The sequence below is a fragment of the Cheilinus undulatus genome, linkage group 13, assembly GCF_018320785.1.
Source record: "Cheilinus undulatus linkage group 13, ASM1832078v1, whole genome shotgun sequence".
Taxonomy (NCBI): domain Eukaryota; kingdom Metazoa; phylum Chordata; class Actinopteri; order Labriformes; family Labridae; genus Cheilinus; species Cheilinus undulatus.
In genome coordinates this window covers 40,101,451-40,128,237 of record NC_054877.1, presented here as the reverse complement: position 1 = coordinate 40,128,237, position 26,787 = coordinate 40,101,451, and the positions used below count along the sequence as shown (strand labels likewise).

General features: G+C 38.4%; 1 protein-coding gene across 2 annotated transcripts in view; it reads right to left on the bottom strand.

The window, feature by feature from the left end:
• Window positions 1–15,401, bottom strand: part of rem2 (RAS (RAD and GEM)-like GTP binding 2) — a 72,765-nt gene extending 57,364 nt beyond the window's left edge. Inside the window, exons 1-3 of one of the 2 annotated variants that reach the window (XM_041804077.1) lie at window positions 15,011–15,401; window positions 5,433–5,769; window positions 37–110 (exon numbers count right to left, since the gene is read on the bottom strand). In XM_041804077.1, the coding sequence (XP_041660011.1) occupies window positions 37–110; window positions 5,433–5,769; window positions 15,011–15,022 (423 nt within the window). In that variant the 5' untranslated portion in view covers window positions 15,023–15,401. Of the gene's footprint in view, window positions 1–36; window positions 111–5,432; window positions 5,770–5,886; window positions 5,937–15,010 lie in introns of those variants that run through there. The other variant, XM_041804078.1, reaches the window with a different exon arrangement.
• Window positions 15,402–26,787: the final 11,386 nt, after the last annotated feature.

Genomic DNA, 26,787 nt, shown 5'->3' with positions numbered 1-26,787 from the left:
AGGAGCGGAGAGTGAATCTGACAGCCTGTTACTCACCTGTTTCCAGTTGTCATAAATTATAACTTTGCTGTCTTCGTCGTCGACTGTCACATTGCACTCGTAGCCTTCACCTGTAGGATGACACAGATGTCAAACACATCAGCTAGCATGAGGGGGTGAAAAACAACCTGCACATACTGCCTGGCATCACCATTATATACACAGAGCAACGGTAAATTAGGCTAGTGTGCAGCAGTGAGGCTGAGAAAATTGCACTATTGACTAAATGTCAGCGGTGTAGCTGCTGCTTAACAAAGTTGACGAGTTAATCTAAGTTTATAAATGATCTTGACCTACTCCAGAAATCTTCAATCAGCTTTCTGAAGTTGTTCAAATTGGGTCGTGTGGCCACCTGTCATTTTTGGAAAAATGTCGTTGCAACCAATTTTAGACATTTTGATCTTTCTTTTTATAAGAACACTTTATCCATCTACTTAATCCCAACTATTGTTATGAAAGAATAAACAAAAGTACTGTAGTGTGCATTTCAGTGGTTTCCATCTATTTCTGGCATCCACCTCAAAGCCAGTTTCCCTCCTTCTGAAGATATAAAAGCTGAAGAAATGAGTACAGATATTTATACAATTCAAAAAGACTCAGTGATTCCCCAGAACAGCTGGGCACTACACTTTCTAGCAAAAGTCTCTCATACTTGAAAACACTTTGTTGTGGACTTTCCTGGCAAATGTTAGCAAGGCCATCCATAAGGGGGGAGAACATGGGGGACCAAAGGAGGTCAGCATGAACCATATGGTTAAACCACGATAACTCTATCTAATTTCAAAGGTGCAAGCCTGGAAGAGTTCTTTAACTCATGACTCCATTATTAAGTCCATGATAGCTTTAAACAGGGTCATAGAAGCAGGTATAAACATAGTTGCTCCATACACTCAGTGGCACGTATGCTAAAGCTATGTTAAATCAATAATAAACACATAAATCTGGTGTTGTCAGAAGCACCTTGACACACCTCAGCAGGAGAGAAATGAAACTTAAATTCTAAGCATAATATGTGACCTTTAAGAGTTCAGGAGTGTTCAGGTGTTAATGCTCTACATGCTGGATAACAAAATCTTGTGTTTAAATCTATCTGCCATCTTGATTCCACTGGCAACTAAATCATTTTAGCCCTGACTGACATCAGACTTAGTACTGTCAGATACATGTCACCATCATGTAAACATTGGTACAGATGTTTCTTTTAAATACAAAGTAGCTTTTATGTTTTTTAATAAATCATTTTTAATCAATGAACTTTTATTTTGCCTTTATGGAAACATGTATGTCTTGTGCCGCCCTTTTTATGTTTTGTCATCTGGACCTTGATTGTGTAATAAAGTCTGAAATTGAAAAAACGAGGTTGATATGCAACCTTTGAAGGTACACTGTGAAAAACAGGAAATATTTGTGACCTACCAGTCAGATTTAAAGTTGTGACGCTTACTTTCAGTGGTAATTGTGGCAACATTTCAATTTTTTAAAAATGTGTATCTGTTATTTTGGTCCCTTCTGTGGTACTGTGGAAACATGCAAACACAAAAATACAAGATAAAGGTGTCCATAAAGGCTCATCATAAATAATAAACTCAGCAAGTAACATTTGCTTTTCCCATTGGCAGATTTTTTTATTTCATTACAAGAAATTGAGACCTTCTTTGTTTTTCATTTCTTGACATATGGTAGGTTTATTTGGACTTTAAATGTAACTTAAATAGATAGACAATGCACTAGCTCTGAGGATTTGCAGCATATGATAGCAGGATCATACCAGTTGGTTGGATTTGGAGTTATATTACCAACTGTATCACTACAGAACCTCTATGGCACAAAGGAACAAGATATTTCCAGGTTTTGTCATGAATTGGATTCAGTAACATTCATAGAGAATAAAGTTTAGACTCATGCCAAATTATCTTTCCATGTAAAGTCATAGTTAAACTGCTTAAAAGGTGAAAGCTGTATTTGTATTGTTAGTTGACCCCATCGGTATGCTGTAAGCATATTCCTACCACAAAGTATGCAGTAGCTTTTCAGTGACAAAAACCACCTTTAAAAAGGTTAGTGAAATCAGCCGTGATGAATGACAGGTCTATATTGAGGTTTGAGCAAAGCTCCTGCTAATCAGCACCTTTCACTGATAATTACTTGGTGAGGGCATATATTGATTGGTTAGGTGGTATCTCGCTCACAGCGCTAACTCTGTGCTGCAGCATCTGCTCTAAACTACCATAAAAGTGATAATGAAGAAGGTGTTGATGAGTGTTTTTTGGCACTTTATAATTTCACCGTGTAGCTTGTGGAATATTTTAACACATTGATGAAATCCAAGAGGGAGACAAGAGCACAATCTTAGCTGAGTGTATCAGCCTCTTGGATGAATGTTCTTCCTTTGTGCATTTATGATGCATGAATCCGAGTGTGCCACATGAGCAATGATGAATACTGCATGGTCTGAGTCAGGGGCACGTCAGCTTTGTGCAGTTGGATATTTCAGTGACACTGGCGCATCGATTGGCAGGTTGAGGCCAAGAACTGATTACTTTCAGTGTCACGGTGAGATGTATGACAGACAGACTGACTGAAAGACCAAAGAAGCCCAGAATCAGGAGATATGGTTGAGGCTGTTTTAGGCAGCTTTCACAGGAAATGAGCAGCATTAAGGTTGTCAAACTTTCACCAACCTAGTGTTCACAAATGCATGGACAAGGTTTCCAGTATGAGACGAGATGTGCCTGATTTTTGCAATGATGCAAAGGTGAAAGAAGGCTGTCTTTAAGACATGCTTTATGTGGGTGTTGAGGGACATATCCTGATTAAATAGAACTCTTACATTTCTCACAGTGGTGCTGGATGCCAGGCTAATCCCATCTAAGACAGTTATGTCATTAGAAAAAGCCTCACTGAAGTGTTTGGGGCTAAACATAATAACCCCAGTCTTGTCTGAAGCAGTGCATTTCTGGTCACCCAGATTTTAATGTTGTGTAGGCATGCTTATGGTTAAAATAACTGATTGCTGTCATCAAGCTTCATGGAAACATACAACTGAGCGTCATCTGCATAGCACTGAAAATCAATGGCATGGTTCCTACTGGATACACCAAAAGAAGGTTTCATTATGGCTGCAGTGTTTTCCTTCCTATGGAGGGTATTTCAGTTTTAGCAGAGAAGACAGAAAGAAGTTACTGAAATGTAGATGGAGATGAGTTTAACTTGAATGATGTGGGAAGAACTCTGCAGCAAGAAGGTATTACTTCCAGAATGCATTGCAAAAACATGACAGCCTATGTTAAAGTACTGAACCTAATTGGTTCTTTACACAACACTGTGTTCATTTAAAAAATATCAACATTTCTTAAAATGCAGGGTTCCTTTTAAAATGCAGGTACACATATTCTTATTCCTTGTTTTTTCTTGAAATAGTTCATTTCTTTATATACTGTAGGGAGGGTGAATTTTTCATGTCATGCATTTGTCATCATTCTGCTCTCATTCTGCCTATTTTAGCTTTTTGTGAATGAAGAAAAATATAAAAGCGTAAAATAGGCAGATATTTTTTGTATGCACGAGAACTAACAGGGTCAGGGTGTTCTACGGCAGCTTTTCAGATTTTTTTGGTCATTATTTTCATATGATGTTTGTTCCACTTTCAAACTATGAACTGTAAGTAAAGAGCTCTAAAGGGCCCTGGAAGGGCATTTGCCATCAGAGCCTCTCGGCTTTGGCCTCACCTGCCTGAGGAGATAAGGTGTGCAGAATCAGAGTCTCCTTTTAAAAGTCACTTTAATGTGCTGTCACCTTCACAGCTGCACTTCTAACCTCTCTTTTCCTTTATTCAGATGCTGCTCTTGATCTTTCGATCAGTTTCCAGCCCTTATTCTTATATTCTGTTCCTATCCCCATCTATCGATTTTATTTATCTACTTATTAATCTTCCCCTATTTCTCTGTATTTATCTTGACCTTGTTTAATTGACCCTGATGTGATGTTTCCATTTTATAATGTTTTGATTCTCTTTTACTGATTTTACTTTTAGTTTTTTCTATACTGTCTTGAATTTATACTTAGGCTGCCTGTCAAGGCATGCCCCTTTTTAATCCTTTAATTTGCATTAAGTCTCAATGACTTTTTCCTTGTGTTCCTGCTTTTGTTTTGTCAAATCATATTCTAAAAATCTGATTTTGAAGCCACTGTTCAAAGAACCTAAGGATTATTTTTATTAAAGGTGGGTGAATGGTTACTCTATTTTAAAGGTGCAGTGTGTAATACATTGCCTGACAGCATTTAGCAGAACAAACTTGGTCTAGATGGAATACAATACTTTTAAGTTGCCCTGTTTAAATTAGTGTTAAATCAACTGAATATATGAAATGGTTTAATTTTATTAACTTAGAATGAGCTTTTTATTCATGCAAAGGAAGTTCCCCTCAATGGACTCTGCCATGTTGGATTTCTGACCAAATAACATCCATCCATTTTCTATACCGCTTATCCCGTATGGGGTCGCAGGGCTGAAGCTTATCCCAGCTGTCATTGGGCGAGAGGCGGGGTAGACCCTGGAGGGAGTGGTTGCAAGTCAATCAAGCATGCATACTAACACTCACACCTACAGGCAATTTAAAGTCACCAATTAACCTAACAAGCTGGTTGGGTATGAAGCCAGAGTACCTGGAGAGATCTACAAATCTGACAGGTATGTCGCTTGTATCCCCAGTCACACACACCACCTTTGTGTCCCTTCTCTACTTTCCTTATTAAAACTCCAAAAAGGTTTTATGTCTTTTAGAATTATTTTAGAAGGAATGTAATGTATTTTAATATTTTTTTTTTAGTTCTGTACTTTGGTTTTGAAGCACTTTACAAGCAGGACTTTGAAAGATGCCCTTTAAATAAATGTCTATATATTTAATGAAGTTATTATGTTTATAATTAAGAAGGATACTTTGCAGTTACTCCCTCCTTTGCCCTGAGGTGCAAAGAATAAAACATCTGTCTACTTGTCCATTAAATAAAAGGGTTAAAGCTAGGAATTGGTTTGCTCTGCTGAGCACTTAGACATTGAAAATTAATTTTGGCATTTGCTGACTTTCAATTGGCGACATTGGCAAAAACATATGAAGTGTCACTTTATTAAGCTTAGAGGTTCTGTTTGGCACATTGAGTCTGATAGAGCTGGGCTAACTTCAGCTTCAGGTAAGCTTATTGGCTGATAAGCTTTAGATGTTGGGTACAGAGATAAGAGCAGTATCATCTAACTTTTGGCAGGTATTGGAGTATTTTAATTTAGCTTTTCCAAAAATAAACTTTAAGACTGATTAAAAGGCCTCCCTGTTCTGACAAAGACACACAAACAACCCCACAAAACCCCCTCCACCCATCCCCGTCCAGGTCTTTACCACATGCTTGTGTCTCAGAGTCTATAGAGAGCGATCTGTCCGACTGCCCGGCCAAAGACAAGGCGAGTGATGATTTCCCCACACCGTTCTGTCCCAGCAACACTATCCTCAATGCTCCACCGTGGCTGTGGTAACTTGACTGGGCAGCTGCTGATTGGCTGAAGGACTCATCCCGAGGCACCCCTGTGTCACTGATAGGCAATGTGGCGGGTTCGTCCAAACCGGGGATCCAGTCGCAGTCGTCTGATACGGCCTCTTCCCTCCTCAGCTGGTGTTTGACGGGTAGGGGTGTGCTGCCACGCCTGAGGGGGGGCGCCGTGGTGAGAAACATACTGTACTGGAATGACACAGAAAACAAAAAAGTTTAGGTCTGAAGTGGGTCATTAAGTGAAACACATGGGGCGTTTTGCTCTTTAAAACAGTCAAGGACAGTCCAAAGAGGCTGCAGATCTACCTGTGACACGATCTATTCTGGTGTATGTTATCACGGAGGAGTGGGGGAGGGGTGTTTCCAATGTGTCTGTGCAAAGAGGAAGGAGCTGAGAGGATGTGAGGCAGATATGTGGCAAAGATGCTGTGAAGACTCCCAGCATGTCTAAAGAAAACTGAAAAGAGAGGGAGGAGACATGGGGAGTGAGTTCGTGTGACTGCAGCGGCGTATAATAAGGTCATAAATGTGGTCAGGTGAATCTAAACCGTCGTGTTCCCATGACAACTGGTCAAAAACAAAAAGTCTCAATCTCCCTCCCTGGAGATTTAAAATGGAGAAAGCAGTCAGCGATTCTCTCCAGAACAAGAGTTTGGCTGAGAAAAGAGTGTTTTGTTTGTCGGTCTATTTGCATAATAGTGTGTGGGCATGCAGCCACAGCAGGTCAGCCATAGATGACCCTCATCAATATTAATGCAGCAATTAATCCAGCTCCAGCCACACCCCAGGGTGTCTGTGGCCTAGCCTCTGCCTGTGGCAAAGCTAAGTGGAGTACTGATGCTTAATTATAAAGGAGGGAGACAAAAACATCAACACGTAAGGATATAATGCGGACCAATCGAGCATCCTCACAGAGGAGAGTCTCAGCGATAACAGAGAGCTGAATCAGCAGCTCTCTGACACATTGTCAACAAACACTGGCGATTATAAACTTCACACAGTCAGGGTTTATCTCAGGACAGGTGTATTACATTTCATTATTGTGTGTAGGTGGAGAAGTTGGGACAAAGTCTACTACAACAACAAAAAAAATTTTCACTTGTTTTCCTTGAGAAATTGTATTGTAATGTTACCACTGACACTTTGTTGGCTCTCTTATTGATTTGCTGACCCACAAATTGGAGAAAAACTGGGCAACTTCCAGTTAGACAAACTTTCTCCAGGTCCATGTCTTTTCAATTAGAGATGTCCCAATACCACTTTTTCCTTCCTGATACAGATTCCGATACCAAGGTGTTGGGAATCAGGAAATAAGGAGTACTATTTAAGATGTATATTTGACTCAGAACATGGCTCAACAAATAGAACCACAATGTATAGCATCTCTATGATGTTTTTCTGCTGATTTTTTTGAGTTTTATGACTGAATATTAAATTAACAATAGGGCTGCATCACAGGCTCTATCTCCCTCCATAATGCTCTATTCAGGCAGCATGACGTTAACAGCTGACAGACACTCACAAAGGGTAAACAATATGGCAATTAGCATTCAAGCTAGTGGTAAAAAATGATCGAAATTGGATTAATATGGAAAAAAATATGTTCCATATTGCATTTACTGGTGTGGATTTAATCATTAAAGTCCCAAAAAGTCACACAAGTTCCAGGTCTGCTAAAAATGCTGCCACAAGGGATTCAAAGGCATCAACATCAATGGGAAGGCACAACAGCTACAGTAGCTTCAAGTGGAAAAACAAGCAAGAGGCAATGATTTATGGTTCAAAAGTTATCTAACTTTTGATAAACTGTGTCACTTCTTGTTGTGTACGACAGCACTGGTCTAGAAGGGAATTTAACGATCACATTCAGAGAAAAAAATGTCACGCAGCCACCAGTCTTTGCTGCTGCAGTGGTCCTTTGCTTTTTCTTCGCTGCTCTATGCACGGTCGCTCTTGCATGCATTGGTTTCTGGCAAGGAAGAAGAATATAATCTGTTTTTTAACGCAAACATTTAGCATGGTTAAATGGCAGTCGACTCGTGTACTCACTGATACCCAGAAGTGGAAAAAGTACCAGACTCAAGTAAAAGTACAGTTACTCTGGTTAGAGTAGAAGTACTCACCAGTATTTTAAAATTTACTCAAAGTACTGAGTACTGAGTTGCTAGTTTTGATATCCAAGGTGCTTTCACAGTAAAATATGGCCTGTCTTTAATGTGCAACAACAACAAGAAAACATGGGCCTCCAACCAGGTTACTTACTATAAGGTTAGATCTAACCTAAAGTACAATGAAACAGCAGTTTTTGGAAGAAATATGGAATCCTTCTCTCACTATGTGCATGTACTGACTGTCACGTGTTGTGAAAGCCAAACAACTGGTCGATTTCATGTTGGCAGAAAGTTTGGACCTCCTTGTTGTGGCTTTTATTGTTTATTTTTTTTACTCAGTAGGCTACTGTATGCTTTATAAAATGTTATTCAGTAATACTTCACTCAAAATATACTTAAGTTAAAGTCAAAGTAGTGATTTTAAACCTACTCAAACAAGTACAAGTAGACAAAAAAGCTACTCAATTACAGTAATATGAATAAATGTAATAAGTTACTTTCCATCTCTGCTGATACCAATACCAACATTTCAAGCAGTATGGACGTATTTCTGATACTAGTATTGGAATAGGAACAACTCTATTTTCAAAGTGTTGCAGTGAAATTGTGGCCTTAATTCGGTTACCTAAACTTTACAAAATATGCTTGGGGTAACTGGAAGAGCTGCTGATGTAATCCACATTGTTTTCTATCCTTTTCCCTAAACCGAAGCTTAATTAGGAAAATTAGCATCTTGGGATTCAATGTTTTTGACAACCACACTGGCAATTCTACCCATTAACAATCACAAAGAATACTTTCATAGTACTCACAAGGTAGGAAAACATTTTCAACACTGACAATACGTGATCTGCTAACGCTCAGTATCTATAATGTAATGAAACTGGACACTTAACAATTGGCTCCAAGTGTTTCGTCGGTAGCATGTTAACGGGTATGGATTGAATGGGACTGGAGCAATCCTTGGCATCAGTGTCTGAATATAAAGTGAATGTGTGTGAATGGGTAGCTGTGACCTGCTGTGTAAACACACTGAGTAGTCAGATGCCCAGAAAAGCTTTATACAACTCAAGTGCATTTACCATTGCATGTAAAGTATGCATAGTTTAATGTTAATGTTGCTACTATGTAACGTTAGCAGACTAGTTCATGTACATCTTAGCAACTTTAAAAAGATTATGCTAGTCCAGTAGCACAGATCATAATATTTGACAAAAACAAGCCTTTGTTGATGTGCCACAAGCATTAGACATCAGTAACATTTTTCACTATTTAAACAAGTTCCTAGGGACTTTGAGTTATCCTCATACAACTTACTGTAGCTTTATACTTTCCTTGAGGGCAACTTTAAAAAGGAATTTAATCAAATAGACAAGTTAAAAATTTAGTAAAATCGAGGCGTTTTCTATTGTTTTCAATGAGAACAAGCTGCATTAACAGATTTTTTTCTAACCTTGTAACAGTAACTAAGGAGGGCAGAGCCTGACAAAGGGTCATACTGCATACTTTTAACCCAGAAAGTTTATTCTAGTAGTATCATTGCAATAGAAAAGGATGAAGTTTGTTATACTGCACAGGTGTTGTGTATAGCATCATGTATAAGAGTACATTAATTAATGTGCAGTGTAGTGAGGCGCAGTACAACATATTTCAGTATACTGTGATTGGCATTGTGTTTTATTTTGTCATATAGTAATAGGCAGCAAAGTGTAATGTGTAAAAACATGTGATATAGTATTTTATAAAACATAAGATCATAATTTAACAGGTAAAGAGTATTGTGTGGGTTATTGTAGCATAGAAAAATTTAGTAGAGGGACGTGTTGGTTTAGTACATGATAGTGCTGCATAGTATATTACAGTAAAGTATAGCACATTATTCTGCCTTGTCATGCTGCAGTATAATATATGATAGCCTAAGTTATACACCGTTTTTTTTTAAATGTATAGTAGTTTATTAGTTTATGGTAGTTTATAAAGAGGCATAGTACATTACACTACACTTTAGTATGATATAGTATAACTATTTTAAACCATGATCTAAGTTCATATTGTGTATAGCGGGTTCCTTAATATCAGAAAATTTGACACATTGGTCAAAATGCCACATTGAGCTGTTAATGTCAGAGTGAAACACCTGCTAATGAGTCCATTACTTCTAAATGTGGCTGCTCATTGTCTAATAGGACATAAATTTAGCTTTTTTTCTAATCTTAGATCAAGGTTCAGAGCCTGTCTTGGTATAAATATCCTCATAAATATCAATTCTGAAAAAAATATGTACTTGTAATCAGTTTCAAATGCTCCATGAGAGATCAAGAGATTAGTTTTTGCTATTTGTAAATGCATTACTTTTATATAATCCATAATGTTGTGCTTTCTATTCTACTCTGCATTGTCATTGCCCTGCACTTCACAGCAAAAAAATGTGTTGCTTTATTTCCCTTTGAAGTAGTGTTGTACTCAAGACCACACTATCCGAGACCAAGACTTGCCCGAGACCAGAGTGCACTAAGACCAAGACAAGACCAAGACCATTAAAATCAATAACATAAAAAAAGGAAACATGACAAGGTTGAGCAGTTAAAGAGCAGTCTCTCTTTAACTTTAGTTTTCTTTTTAATACATTTGAAAGATAAAAAAAAGGTGTCTGCAAAGTAAGTGTTCAATTATTTCTGACTAAAAAATAAAATGGACCGCTGTCCAAGTTTCTGCACGTGTAGCTATTTGCTGTTTTAATAAGTGATCCTCCTTATTATCAAATTAACGAAGTCGAAGAACAGCAGATCAGTGCTGTCTCGGCTGGTCTTGATGGAAAATCACGAGTCTGGCCAGTCCAAGACCGAGACAAGACTGAGTAAAAATGCTCTCGAGTCCGAGACAAGACCAAGACATTCAAAATGTGGTCTTGAGACCAGTCTCAAGACCAAGACTGTTCTCAAGTACTACAGTACCACTTTGAAGAGACACAAACAAGGTTTGTTTCCTATGTTGCAAATGGAAATATGGATCAATGAGTGCAAAAAAAGATACTCTGAAAATGATCTTGCTCATGGTTTATTTACAGTAAATTCAACCCTTGACAACATAACTGCAATGGAGGCTTTAAATGGCCAAAATTCAAGAAACTCAATAAAATATATATATATTTTTTGGTAAGTATACTATTGTAAAGGTTCGTATTGTATAGCAGGCAACACTTTATTTTAGTGGTAATAGCCTTGTAATTTTGTTGTGTTAAGTTGTAAATATCAAGTTTTTAGATAATAATTTGGCATTTTACCAGGGAGGAACTTGGAATATGGTAATATTAATAAAGTATTTCCCTAATAATGATGTATTTATTATAAAGTAATTCCTTAAAATACTGTGGTACTTCTCTAGTAATTAGGTGGTATTTTATCCTAACCCTAACCCCAACCTCTAACCTTAACACCCTAACCCTAAATTAGGGTTAGGGTGAGTCAGGAAGGACTCACTTTGATTCAGCTTACATAGAAAATTTTCATCTTATTCCTGAGAACTTACTTGGTAGAAACACCCCTGTCAGAGAAATGCCACAATATTACACAGGTTAGGGTTAGGGTTAGAGGGCTACAGTTGGGGTAAATACTACGTAATTACCAGAGAACTAACATAATATCATGAGGAATCACTTGAGAGTTAATACATTATTACTAGGTAAATATTCCCCTAATATTACCAATTATAACTCAGCAAAATGCCAATTTATTAATAATTTTGTTTCAAAAAAATAATGTCTGCATATAAAGACAACAGGCTTATCTGACTTTACAAAACAAAAAATATAGTTTTTTAAAATTTGTATACATTTTGAGTGTTTCTCAGCCAGTTGGTAGGGGGTGTGCAGTCAATTAGAAATGGTGTCAGTCGTTCTAAGATGTAACGTGTAGTCCTTATTTTGATGTTGGACCACAGGAGCTTGTTAAGGCCAGGTATGAATCAAATTTCCACAAAAAGTTCTGGAGATCCTAGAAAACTTCCTTTTGAATATAAATTCCCCAAAACATGAAAAACCCTAAATTCCCTAAAAGTTCTAAGGCATTATCAAAAAACTTCTGAGCAAGTTAAATAATCCCTCATACATCTCAGTAATCTTCTCTGAAAAAGCAGTAAGATTTACATTAAATTATCACCATGAACATTCCTAAAAAACTTACAAGCAAAATTCCCTAAAATGTCTGATAAAATTCACAAAAAAAATCCCCCAAAATTCCACAGAAACTATGGTAAAGAAAGCCCCCACAATATATAAATAAATTCCTCAAATTCCAATGAAAATACAGAAAAATTTCAAATGACTCTGTCCTCTCAAACTCTACAAAATATAAAGACATATTACCCCAAAATTTAAGAAAATTCAGGAAAATTTCAAAGCGAATTGTCCAGACATTACAAGTAAGTTACTTAATGGAAATTTCAGACAATTATCTCTAAAATTTGAGGGGCAGAATTTGCTTCTATGTTGCAGGAAAGTTAAAATGTAACAATGTCCTTGTATGTGCACACAGGGTCTCAGGAGGATATACTCTTGAGAAATTATTAGATAATTAACTCTTATTACTACAAAAATACTTTGTAACAAAGGCCCTATTGAATATAGTGATTTAGTATAATATAATATAATATAATATAATATAATATAATATAATATAATATAAAAGTATAGTATAGTACAGCACTGGTTTTCAACCTTCCCAGCCCACGACCCCCAAAATAAAGGTGCCGGAGACCGAGGACCCCCGCTGTACCTGAAGGTGGTTGAACACAGCCATGAACATTCAAGAATAGTCATGTGCAGACAAGGCTGCCCATGAAGAGGGATAAAGGGGAAGGTTTCTGGAACCCAGCCAAACTGGGGGCCCATGGAGGTCAGCAAAATCATGGCTGATTGTGAGGTTAAGCTGTGAAAACCATATTCTATATTTGACCTAAATAATAACCACTCTTATCACAGAAATAAATATCTCTATCTATTCATTTATGTAGTAAATAGCCTTCTTAAAATGAAAATAACTTTGTTAAAAACATATTTCAAATGGGGGAAAACTTGCTTAAATTAGTTAATGATGGCAAAAATGTGGTGATCTCATCTGTTCTGGTTTTATTTTGGTGATTTCCAGTTCCGTTTTGCTGGGTTGTTGTGGGTAACTTTACTCTGCTTCTTTGAGGCTGCTTCCCTTCCCCCGTGGCGCTGAGGCTAATTGTTCACACATGAGACTCCTCTGCAATCAAGCTCGCCCTGAAGAAGGCTGCAGACTTTCGCCTCAGCGCCAGTGTATTGTCGACCTCTCACTGTGGTACATCGGTACATCGGCTCCTTCTGGTTACCTCCTGTGATCTATTTTGAGTGAAAACTATTGAACTGATTTTAACTGTGACTCTCCTCTTTTTCTTCCAGTGCCTCATTTCTGCCTCACGCTAGCCCCAAACCCAGCACACTCTCACTGGATCCCCTCACTATTCTGGACTTTTGGACCCCCCCCCCCAGCACTGTTATCTTTGTCAATAAATCTGTTAAACCGATCATCCTCGTCTGCTTCTGGGTTTTACTCACAACCCACACGTAACAAAAAAATTGTGAAAAAAGGTGTTGAAATTGGATTTTTAAAAAACATAAATAGATTCAACTGGCAAAAACAGGCACAAAAAGCAGTAACAGGGGATTTAAAAATGGCTGAAAGTGCTTAAAAGTTCAAAAAATTGGGGGAGATAAGGTAGATTGGGATGAAAAATTGATGTTAACTGGCAAAAATGGGATAACTGTGGTTAAAATGGGCAAAAAAGGGGTCCAAAAAGTGGCTAATAGTGACAATAATGAGGCAACAATAGGCAGATAATTGGTTTGGAGGTGACAAAAACAGGCAGAAAAAAAGTGGTGGAAAGGCTATCAAATTGACACAAATGGGTTTCAAGTGACAAAAATGTGCTAAAATTTGAGGTAAAAAGTAATGAAAAGGGTTCAAATTTGGTAAAATTGTTGTAAAGTGGCAAGAGAGTAATTTAAAAAATATTCTTAGTTTTTCTTAAGGCATTTGGTGACCCCCTCCAAGTGTCTCGCGACCCCCAGTGGGGTCCCGACCCCAAGGTTGAGAAGCACTGTAGTACAGTATAGTATAGCATAGAACATTATTGTACAGTATAGTGAAACGTATAAAATATTTCATAGAAGTATTCAGCCATAAATCATAGTATAAAATAGTGAAGTATACTGTGTCATACAGCATACTATAGTATAGCACATCATTCTACATTACTGCATGTTATTGCATGAAAGTGTAAAGAAGTAGTAAGTAGCATTTCAGTTGTAGCCTACATTATCATGGTCATACTTAAATTGCCTGTATCCTGTAGTATTAGTACCTAAGTAGTCCATATGGTAGTATCTATTTAACTAATGCAGCTGAGGTGTGGCTGCTAGTGTCAGTTATAGCTGCTTATTCACACTACCCCACTCACTCACACACACACATCACTCACACAGGCTCAGTGAGGTTGCTCAATTAGGTTAATTGAACGAACTAATCAATTAAGCATGGCCTTTATAGTTAGCGGCGCTCAGGGGAGCTGTACATGCAGAGACAGGAAACTGTGACCGCGGGCTGAGCCGGCGTGTCAGGGGTTAATCTGCTGCTCTCGCCAGGCTGTCGACAAAAACTAGGGCAAACAACAGTGCACAATACAAAATTAATACTACAGGCAATGTTTTTATGCTCCCCTCGTTACAGCCAGATTACACCGCTCGCTGCTCCTCTGCCTCGTGCAGCCTACTTCTGTCTAAAGCACTTTTAATTCTGCTGAAACATGTTTACAGAGCTGCTCATTATGCCTCATTATAGACGATCTATGAAATAATCCATGATGGCTAAAATGGTCCAGAGAGGGATATCGATGGATCGAGCACCTTTAAGAACTGTAACCCTGGTTCATACATTATAGAAAGACTCACTAACCCTGCATATAATGACAAAAGATCCAATAAGAGGGTAAAAATAGCAGCTGTGAGGCGCATAAAGGTTACTATGAAGTCACTGCTGAGCGGCACAGACACGCTGTCTCCTCATAAAATCAGAGAAAAGATGAAGAAACGCTCCAGAGTCTGACCTGAATTCCCCCACAGAGACACCGTGACAGAGAATCCAAAGTGTGCTGTATGTAAACACTGATTAAATCCCGTGTTCTTCTCTTAAAGACAGATAAAGAGGGTGTGTGTAGTCTGGGCTATACCTGGCGCGCGTGCTATTGTGCAAAGCGCACGAGGTGGCTTCCATGGAGATGGACGATAAATGTCGCCTTACCTGGTCAGCCATGGTTATCAATAAGTCTTCTCTTTGTGGATGAAGTGCTGTTGTAGTTGCAACCGCCTCCTTTTGCCCGGTTCAAGTCATGTGTGCTGCTGCAGACCTCGTGCCGGCTTCACACTCACAACGGCGACTCAAAAGAGACGCACCACATTTCACCTAACATGATGTTTATCTCCATAAGCCGGCGCGTAAAATCCTCCTCTGGTGACAGTAAAGAGAGCTAAGGCGCATGGGAGATTTGAGAGAGGAGAGGAGGTGGTAGTAGAAGTAGGATGAAGGATAGATGAAGAGGCTACACCTGCGTGTCCGTAAGGAAGAGGAGGCGACTTCCTATAGGAGGAGGAATGAGGAAAGCCATCAGCACAACAACACATCCCCTCCTCTTCTTTTGGTGTCCCAGCGGCCAGTGCGCTTCCCTCCCCACCTCCACTAATACCTGCACCCTTCTCTCTCTCTCTCTCTCTCTCTCCCTCTCTCTCTCTCTCTGTGTAGATATATTGGGGGCGCGTCCTTGAGTCACTCTGAAGTGATCTATGGGTGGTGTTGGAGGTGGAGGGATGTATAATAAGGGTAAAGCAGTGACCCTTGCCTCTATCCTCCAGGGTAAATATCAGCCCGGATGAGCCGCTCTCCTTCAGATGTGTGTCTTTGTCAAACACCGTTGGGGCTTTTCCCGGTGCGATTATTATAGACAATCAGGTTTTGTAATTGTGGCGTGGCGCCACCACTAGAGGGAGCCAGAGAGACGCCTCCTTGAGTAGATGCTGACATGGAAAAGAGGTTTTACAGCTTCTGCTACCTCAAATAGCCTGAATAAAGAATATTTTCACACTAGGACCACTTGTGATAAAAACGTGAATGCAGGATGATTTAAAAGGATTTTAGACCACTGAAATTGTTGGTATTCTACCCCCAATTCCAAAAAAGTTGGAGCACTATGTAATGACAAAAGAATGCAATGATTTGAAAATCTCATAAATACAGATTTTATTCACAAAAGAACACGATGTTAAAACAGGGACATTTTACCATTTCAGGAAAAATATTAGCCCACGTTGCATTTAATGCCAGCAACACATCTCAGAAAAGTAGGGACGGGGCTGTGTTTACCGTTGTGTATCATCCCGTCCTCTTTTGACAACTAAACAGTCTGCAAATATCTTAACCTGACACACCAGATGGATTTGTTTCAAGCTTCAATAGGAAACGTTTGGGAAAAGGCAGAGGCTTTGAAAAAAACTCGGAGTGTGACTGGATGAACGTTCTGTCTGTCACACCTCTATGGGCCAATCAGAGCGACAAAACGCGTGACGTAGCCGCTATCGAGCTGCGCGTGCGCAGCTACCAAGGAATGACGCGAAACATGGCGTCCAAAGACATGTAAGTACTTGACCTTTGACATTTTTGAAAAGAAAACAACTCACTGCTGTTCTTTGTTCTTCATTTAATGAAGAAATGTCGTCAAGTTCTGATTAAACTGGTGCTTTAGCAGCATCCACGCTAAGCTCTTCCACCAATCACCTATCGCTGTTTTCTGTTTACGTCACAACTCCGCTGCACCTGAAAGTACTGCCCCTCGTCACTGATTGGTCCTGTCACTTTGTAACCGGGCCCAAATGGTTCAGATGGGAGCTTTGCAAGATGGATTTGCCAGTGAGATACAAGGAAATGGGCGTATCCATCCACTTTGCAAGGATACAAATATCTGTGAAGTGAGGAGACCAGCTGCAGAGGTTTTGGTACAGGAATGTTCTCTGATATAGGAGTCTTGCTGCTCAACAGTCCTGGGTCTTTGCTGGATTTACGTTTTATGGTGCGGTAAATGCTTTCTATTGGTCTGCAGGCTAGCTCGGCACTCAGACTCTTTTACTGTGAAGCCATGCTGTTGTCGTGGATGTGGTATGCAGTTTAGCATAGTCTTGCTGAAATATGCAAGGCCTTCCCTGCAAGACACGTCTGGATGGGAGCATATTTTGGTCCAAACATCTACATTCTTTTAAACATTGATATTCATTTTCCAAATGTGTAAGCTGCCCTTGCCATAGGCTCTAATGCAACCTCAATACATCGGAGATGCCAGCTTTTGAACTGTGCTCTAATGACCAGCTGGACGATCCCTTTCTTCTTTAGTTCACAGGACATGGTATCTGTTGTTTGCAAAAAGAACTTCAAATTTTGATTCCTCTGACCACAGAACAGTTTAACATTTTTCCTCAGTCCATTTTAAGTGAGCTCTGACCCAAATAAGACGACGCCGTTTCAGGATTGTTTTCACATATGGCTTCTTCTTTGCATGATACAGCTTTACAATGATTTCTGGAAGTGTTCCTGAGCCCAGGCAGTGATTTCCAGTAGTCAAGCCTGTTTTTAATGCAGTGCTGCCCGAGGGCTGAAATCCAATATGGTTCTACAATTTTTAGATGCAGTTTTTTGCAGATTGGTGAACATCTGCCCGTCTTTACTTCTGATAGACTCTGCCTCTCTGACACTCCTCTTATACCCATACCCTCTTACCCTCCTATACTGATCTACTGCCAAAATTAAAGTACCAATATTAGATTGAAAAGTGTTTTATTGTTGTACTAGTTTTACAGTCAAGCTAATGAAATTAGTTCAAAGAAAATTATTTTTAAAACTAAAAATAAAGACTTAATTTTAGAGCTTTATATTGACTAAAACTGAACTAAAACATTTTGAAGTTTTAACTGACTACAACTTGACTTTTAGCACTTGAAATGACTCAAATGTCATTGATTTCATATGAAGGCTAAAACCAAATTTAATTTAGCGGCCAACATTGATACTGGGCTAAACCTGGCAGCTAATTAGCTAATTCCTGTCTCAAAACTGTGAAGTTTTTACTTTTTTGTTGTGGCAATGGGGAGCTGGCAAACAGCTGACACATGACAAGTTAAACCAGCTGTGCAACAACAAGAGGAAATTTAGGCCCAAGGAATAATCAGAAAATGAACCAATTTTAAGAGTATAAACCATAAGAGAAAGTATTTTATGTCTCTTAAATTATTGACAGGTCTAGACTTTATAGATAAAAGGACAGGATGCTTTTTAAGGAGGGAAAATCCAGTGAGAAATTGCAACCTGAAACATTAAAACTTACAGCTTACTTGAGCTTTTATTGTTCCCTGAAAGAACAACCCTGATCATCATCATGATTATTCAATTACTTCCAACCAAGCAGCCTGAGTGAACAGTAAGAAGCAGAGCTGATTAAGAGACAACATTACATTTAAAATTTTAAACTTCATTTCTCTTTGCATCAGCAGAGTTGATTCAGAATTCAGATCAGTCCTGCAGTGTTTGCTCTCCCATTAAATGTCTGCTGTTGCACTGTTATAACAGCGTTCAATCATAAACTGTGGTGCTTAACAATGACATAGAACTGTTAGCATTAACACATTAGTCACAATTTATTAAGTTCCATATTTGGTGCACTAATTGCATGCGTTATTTCATTTGATCAAGCCACTGCAGAGTCTCCCTGCAGTCACAGTGATGTAAAATAACTCCACCACTGCTCCTTAAAGTCTCATTTCACTTTAAAAACCTCAAAGACAGGTCAGTGGACAAGTCAGAAGTCACCTGCATCTTATGATATCAAACATTTCATTGTTCCCTTAGTTTTCTTTTCAATCTACAACAAGTTCCTTTTTCTGTAGTTGTCATAATCCTCAGTACACCTAAAATTCCTTATTTTCTTCCAAAATAAAAGAAGGTCTGTATCTACACATGAAGTCAGTTACCTCTAGATTAGAACAGCACAAACACCCAAAATAAGATGAAATTTGAGATTAATCAAGATGTAATCATAAGTGTGGGTGTTTGGGTGTGTTGTGTTTTCCTTTTTACTTCATTCACATGTATTAGTCAAAAGACTGCATGCATAAACACAAATCTCTTTACACCCCTACAACCAAACAAACATTTTGGGGGATTTTTATACTCCATTTTGGCCATCCTATTTGCATTTTAAATACTCAGATGATCACTTAAAAAAAATGTTGATGGACACATTTGAAGCATATTTACACTATAGTGACAAAAGTATTTGGCCACTTGCCCATAATGTGGTGACATTTTATTCAAATACATATATTTTAATACGGACTTTGTCTTCTTTTACAGATTTAAAAGTTTCAACTCTTCTTGGAAGGCTTTCCACAATATTTTGGAGTGTTTCTGTAAGAATTCACAGCCATTCATTCTGTAGAGCAGGGGTTCTCAGCTGGTGGGTTGGGACCCAAAAGTGGGTCACAAAGCCCTTTTTAGTGCATCACAGATGTGTGCCTGGGAAAAAACTGCACCAAAATGAGACTCTATAAAACATGAATGTTTTGTCCTGTTTCATTGTTTTGTTACACCTTTTGTACTGTCTTAGGTCCAAGCTCTATTATTTTTTATTAAATATATCTGATTGACCCAAATAATCTCCAGAATTTGGGTTGCAATTCTCCATGAGGAGTTGATGGTGGGTCCTGTGACCTAACCAGTTGGGAACCACTGCTGTAGAGCATTTATGAGGTCAGGCCCTGATGTTGGCTGAGAAGGCCTGGCTTGCAATCTCTATTCCAGTTCATCTCAAAGGCATCCGACGGGGGTAAAGGTCAGGAAAGTCAAGTTATTCCACTCTAAACTCATCAAAACATGTCTTTATAGTCCTTTCTTTGTGCACAGTGATGTTTGATTAGAAAAGGGCATTCCCCAAGCTGTTGTCAAAAAGCTGGAAGCACAGCATTGTCCAAAATGTCTTAGTATGCCAAAGCATTAAGATTTGCTTTCACTTGAGATAAGGGGCCTAGCCCAAACCCTGAAAAACAGCCCCATACCATTATCCCTCCTCCACCAAACTCCACATTTGGCACAATGCAGTCAGGCATGCAACATTTTCCCAGCATCCACCAAACAGAGAAAAGTGATTAATTCCATGAAGCTCCCACTGTAGTTTTGTGCTTCTGAAAGTGAAATTTCAGAACTCTTCAGCTATGGAATCAGCAAGGTGTTGGCGACTTTTACGCACCATGCGCCTAAGCAGTTGTTGACCCGGTTCTGTGATTTTACCTGGTCTTCCACTTTGTGGCTGACTTGCTGCTGTTCCTAAACGCTTCCACTTTCTAATGATATGACTTACAGCTGACAGTAGGGATAAAATTTCATGAAGCTTCTCATGGAAGAGGTGTTAAAGTACGACAGTACCATGCTAGAAGTCACTGTTTAAAACACCTGAATTCAATAATAAACAGGTGTTGCCCATCACTTTTATCCATATAGTGTATACTGCCTGCTCCTTGAAGCCTCCCGGTGCAGGAGGCCTCACACAGTTACCTACCTTTGTGACAGAGGTATTGAAAGATTAACCAATGTGAATTTAAATGTGTTTTACCTTGTTCTTGTTTATTCCTGATGACAGAGTGTTTAAAGGTCACTCCTGTGCGTCCTTTGCTTCGTTATAATTCACTCCACATTGTGTCTACTGTTTCTATTTCAAGCTCACAAAATGGCCAAAAACAAAATGATAAAAGCTTTTTTTTGCAGAGAGGGACATTTCTGATGTTTTCTACCACTCAGTTATCAAGTCCATCTGCAGCGCTGTCTGAATCTGTGGCTGTGTGCATTAGCTAACTGGCACTCTGACTGGAAAATTCATCACTTCAATTTATTTATGACACGCCATTTCAAACTGACAACATCTCAGCCCCTGATCATATCAGTCAATTATGTGGGGGATAAAATCTGCCCACCACAACACATCAAATCTTCCCTCCACATTCTGTCTCCGAGTTTAGAACTTATTTGGTACTCTTGGTGCATTTCAATGAGAAGTATCGGCTCGACTCAGCATGACTTTAATCTGTTTGATAGCAGGTACTTGGTTTTACATTAAATTATATCCTTTGGCCATATCTTCTCGTCTGTCATCATTGCAGAGCTGATGACGAAAGGGGCCTGACTCATGTTTTCCCACTTGAGATGCCCTCAGTGGTCGGCAGTGTCTTGACGTCACATGGTAGCAGTGTTGTGAAGATCTGATTTGGTTTTGTGGTAATACTCCATAACAAGGGTAATCTGCTACATTTTTCATCAAAGTAATCCAGGCTGTACAGCTGCGTTGCCTCACAGCAAGAAGATTCCTGGCTCCAGGCTTTGTTGGACAGGTCCTTTCTTTGCAGAGTTTGCTTGTGGGTTCTCTCTGGGTACTCTGGCTTCCTCATACAGGCCAGAAATGTGCTTGTTAGGTTAATTGGTGACCATAGGTGTGAGTGTTGGTGTGCCTGGTTGTTTATCTCCATCTCAGCCCTGTGATTTACTTGCGACCAGTCCTGGGGGTACCCCTGCTCTCACCCTATGACAACTGGAATAAGCTCAAGCCCTCCATACCTAAAATGGGACAAGCGGTGTAGATAATAGACAGAAACAAAAGTGTCTTCTCCTTCCTGATTTGTTGCCAAACAAAAAGAAATCCCCAAATATATGCACTGTTTCTGTTTCTCTCCTTCTTGTTGACATGTAGCTGCATGCAAATGGAGGGTAAGCACAGCTGTGTCAGTGAGTGTGTGGCTAGCCTATTAAAATGGCAGAGTGGCCAGCATTTCACTGTGTAGTTATCCCCAATATTCTCAATGACAGGATCAAGAACATCCTCACAAGATTTGAGTTCAGACACTCTTGTTATATAGCTGGCTGTGCCTCAGAGCCTTCTCAATAAGTCATACTAAATTATTCACAGCCTGCGCGTAATGAACAAAGATAACGGTAACTCTGTATGCCTGAGCTGTAAAAGGTTATCATATAGGTCAGGGATGGGCAGCTTTGGTCACCAAAAGGCCACATTAATTTCATTGTCTATGCCAAAGGGCTAAATTTTTACTCCATTTGACCCCCTGTGATGACTAATAATTCGATAAAAGGAAGAATATTCTGCTTTCAGGATAAATAATTACAACAATATGTATGTTTTTAAACTCAAGTGCAAATACTAATAGTTAATTTAATGATAAAAATCAGTTCAAAACTGATTTTTAAATGTAATGGACATGTCAGCTACACGTTTTCTATCGAACATATTTATTTCTATCTAGTGCATTTAGTGATGCATATGAAAAAGTTTCAAGAAACACTTGATGACAATTAAAACTAAAAAAAAGAAACTAAAATAAATAAAGACAAAAAAATTGAACTTAAAAATAACTAAAATAAATCAAAAGTTGAGAAATAAATGTTTTAATGAAACAAAAACACAGAAAATAAATTGTAAAAAAAGATAAGTAAAAGAAAAGAAAATGAAATTAAATAACTACAAATAAAATGAAACAAAAACAAAAGAAAAAGGTGAAAACAAGTTTACATTTTTTTAGATATAATTTTTAGAAAATGAACAGTTTACCAGTAATGGAAAAGTCATAACAGAAATATTTCTGTTATCATGCTTTCAGGCAGATTTGTCCTGTTTTCTTAAAGTTTATTACATATTAGTATTTGAATTGACTTGTGGTTTTTTCTCCTAGATAACATAAAGAGTTACTTTTCTCAGTATTAAACACTGTTAACACTTTAATCTAACAAGTAATATTTAAAGTAATGCAGGCAAACACTGATTATACATGTCAAATTGTCGATAAAGTTAATTTAGGTAACTTTTGGTACTTTTAGGAACAAATCAAGAAAAGATTTGGTCAAAAAGAGAGCAAAGATAATGTTGAATTTTGTCTTTTGTTGTTGACTTTCTGTCCAAATCTTTACAGTTTATTGAATAATGGAAATTAAAAGTCACTAGTCCATCTATTTTCTTTCAAATGAATGCTACCTACTATATATGCTTTAACTTAAACTGTTGTTTTATTGAATGCAGATGCTTCTCTATAGCTTTGAAGCACCTCACTTGTTTACTGCTGATGCTTTAGGGATGTCCTTGCTGTTGATGTTGAAAGGTTTTAAATGTTTTTATTCTCCTTCTCAAGGTTAGTCCTGCATTCACACCACATATTAATGCTTTCTTCCATCTATAAGCTTCTTGACTAATCTCTGTATTCATTGAATGCTTTTCCTCCAAGCACACCATTAACAAGGCTTATGCCTCTTTGCATGCACATTGCTGATCCTGTTGCCGCAGATTAGCTTACAATATTGTCAATACATTTGTGTGCAATCCACGCTCCACCTTGAGGCTGACCTGATGTCTGCATGTTTAATGCTCATATATGCCATCGGATATAAAATGGTTTAACATGTATTAGACTGCCCTACTTACAGACTGGTAGGTGAGGTGAATATACTCACTAGGGGGAGAAAAATGACCCTTACTCCTAGTGTAAACAAGGCTATTTCTCTGGCTCAGGCTTATTTTATTTAAGATGGCTTTTTACCATGAGACATGTGAATGTTTAATGCTTTTCAGAGGCAATGAGCTTTATATCACATAACATAGGTTAATGAATTAATGGACTGAATCTACTGATTCATTTATAACTACTTGAAGTGACCTGTTGGTAGGTCTTCTTTCATTGTGTTATGCAGGAATATTAATCATTCACAGTCAATTAAGACATTAGCCTACAGAAACCCAGTTTACTTCACCCTGAGACAAACTAAGAATACAATTAAGTGAATTAAAAATAGGCACCAACTATGTAAATGAAAATTCCTGGCAGTATTTTTATACAGAAATGCCCTGGTTTTCATAAATTTGATTCAGGGTGCTAAAGTACAGGAAGTATGGAAAAATATGTCTTTACAGGCTTATTGAATCAAAAAGTTACAAAGACTAGAAGTAGTCTATTTTACTCAGAACCTCAGAAAGTTTGAAAACACATTTCTAAATATTCATTAAAAGCAGTCAAATAAAATGTATAACTGTTTGCATATTGTATCACCAGCAGTAATATTCAGTGGTTTAACTTTGTGAGCAATCTAGAGGAGTTAGCCAGTAAAGAGAAATATTTGTTTTCTGACTTTACTGAAGACAAAAAAGACCTTAACAATCAGGATTTTAGACGATTTACCTCCCAGGGCAGAAACACAAACAATACAAGTCTTAATTAATGAAAGCATATGTCATTTCTGCCGCACCTGATTGACAAAAATATTCATTTGATCAAGGAAAACAGAAGGTAAGATATACAAGTCAAAACTGTTGATTTCTTACATGATACAAAACTTATAGAGTGGGCTACATTTCTTAAACACCTAACTGTCAGGCAGATAAAGACATGCCAATATGTCCAGCTGGGAAAATGTAAATTAATGGTAAATTATTAAATATTTTATTTTCCCAAGAAACGTTATTTATGAGTTGCATAAATAGTTTTAATATAAACAAGAAGTCATTTTTCTATGACCGACTTTTTTGTGAGTGCATACTCCTTCCTGCTCAGTGCCGAGGTTTTTATTGATGTACATAAGCAGCACATGGCTAATTAAATATTCACGAATTCAACACAACTGTAAGAAGCTGTACTGGCCTTAAGAGAGTCGTAAATCTACATGTGGCCAATTCTCAAACAAGTGGGACTGTATTCAAAACGGATTCGAGTTAAGTAGGACCACATGGACCTTTTTGGCTGTGGAGGCCAGCCCACAGTTCATTACACGAAGCTGGTTACCATGATCAGGGCTGTCCAGGCTAACAGCAGTGAAGACATAACTTCAGCTGCTGAAGGGCTGAATTCATCAGCTTATGAGGATCAGTCTCGTCAATGGGTAAGCAACAAAGTTCATTTAAAATGCAGAGTTTTAACACGGTGTCTGACACTATCCTGCTGATGGTTAGCGGGTTGGTACAACGATTCGTTGGTGTTTTCTGTGACGGATATTTGGCTGTTAGCTGCTAATGGTGGCTGATGGGCTATGGGCTAACTGGGAGCTAAGGTGATAAGCTATGTGTTGTTTAAGGTACCAAACGCAACAGAACGGCATATGCAAGGAACAGTTGGTCACATTTTATGATGTTTTATACTTAAAATACTTGCAAGTATATGAAATTATGACTTTTCTAAGTCATTTTCAAGTTCCGGTCATGTGTAATCTGTGTCATAAGACAGGCTGGAATGACAGGATGGACAGCTCGAGTTACGGTTTGATTCTGTTGCTACGGTTTTGGGCTCAGGTCAGGTTTTATACAGACATATGTGGCTCAAGCCTTGCTCAAATGAGATATAATAGTTGATTAAAGTGTTTGTATTTTTGTCTGTTATTGCTTTTAAATCCAAGCTGAGGTAGGTCAGCTACAGGAGTCTCCGTGAACTCTGGTCCTAAGTTCCCATTTTTACTCTGTTTCTGAAGTAGATATTAGACATGGGTAAAATATCTTTAATTTGTGAAATATAACTGAAGTCGTGGACCTCTGATTACGGTACCCTTGTGGTATTATAACGTTTTTATTCCAAACTTCTCTGCTGTTGTCACAGCCAGCAGGTGGCAGTAGATGCAGCACTTTCATCACATGGCCGCTAAAGATGGCGGCGCCCGCAAATCAGCCACAGAATTCGTTTATAGTAAACGTGATGGAATAGGACGTCCTGGTTCAGTGTGCTCCTTTCACTTAATGTCCTTAAATTGGACTTCCTTTGGTGGCATAGATGTGCAAGATTATTGTATGTGATAGAAATAAGGAAAATTGCTGTGTGTAATGATTTAAACAGAATTTGAAAGTGTAGGAAAGTTTTCACAGTGTAGTTTAACTTAAAAAACTGAGGTTAACCCAACATAAATGTACAAGTAATGATTGCTCAAAAAATGATTCTTCTACTTAAAAACATTGGCGTACTCAGTTTTAACAAAATTTTTTCGCAGTTTCAATTCATTTGGTTTTACATTGCAGATATCCAACTTGTATGAACAATTTAGGAGTATTGCTTGCTTATTATAAGACACTTTGAGTTTATTTTCTGTAAAATCACTGACAGATATTGTCAGCCATGGGTTGCAGTTTCGTGGGTTTGTCTCTAAGGTGCAGTTGCTTATTTTGGCTTAGCTTGCACCCTGTGTGAACCCCTCCACCCTGTCCGCTGGTTATCGCCAGCCCTCCTGTTCCCCTACAGTCACTTTTTATTTATACATAAGGAGGGTGGTCCTCCACAGACTCATTTACATAGCACCACAATGTTTGTACTGAGCCACAGATAATGCTGCATTCCATTTCCTTCATACAAGTTCCTCTGTGTTTCTGAGTCAGAATTCTCACTTGAGGGGAGGATTTATCCACCTGGCATCTTTAAAGCTGGGCATGCACCGTGCAGTTCATTTGATTCAGTCATGAATTTTGAGCTGCACAACTTACTTGGTAGTCATGCCTGCTTTCAAGATAGGGTGTTGTTTGTCGTGCTGTGTATAGAGGGATATGACCCCCAACCTCAACCTGACGGTGCAACTAGCTGCTTCTGAGTGGTTGGATGGATTTCTGACATGTTTGATACTTTGGTCGTACGACTCCAGACACTGCCACAGTGAGAGCATAAGGTTGAGCAAAATCATCAACTTTGGGTAGGGATGCACGATATTAGATTTTTGCCAATATCCGATAAGCCGATATTTAAAGATTCATTTTAGCCAATACTGATATCGATACCGATGTTTAAATATGTTCTTCAGACAAGAAATTTCAGTCTTTTTGGACACTTTAAGGTTTGAGGATGACCAATAAAACATTTTTAGTCCTTAAAAACACATTAAAGTTTAAAGAATGAGGATAAATAAAGAAAAAGACCTCACCTGACAAAGGTCTGTTGGTTCAGCCTAAAACTCCACTAATTTATTAGCAG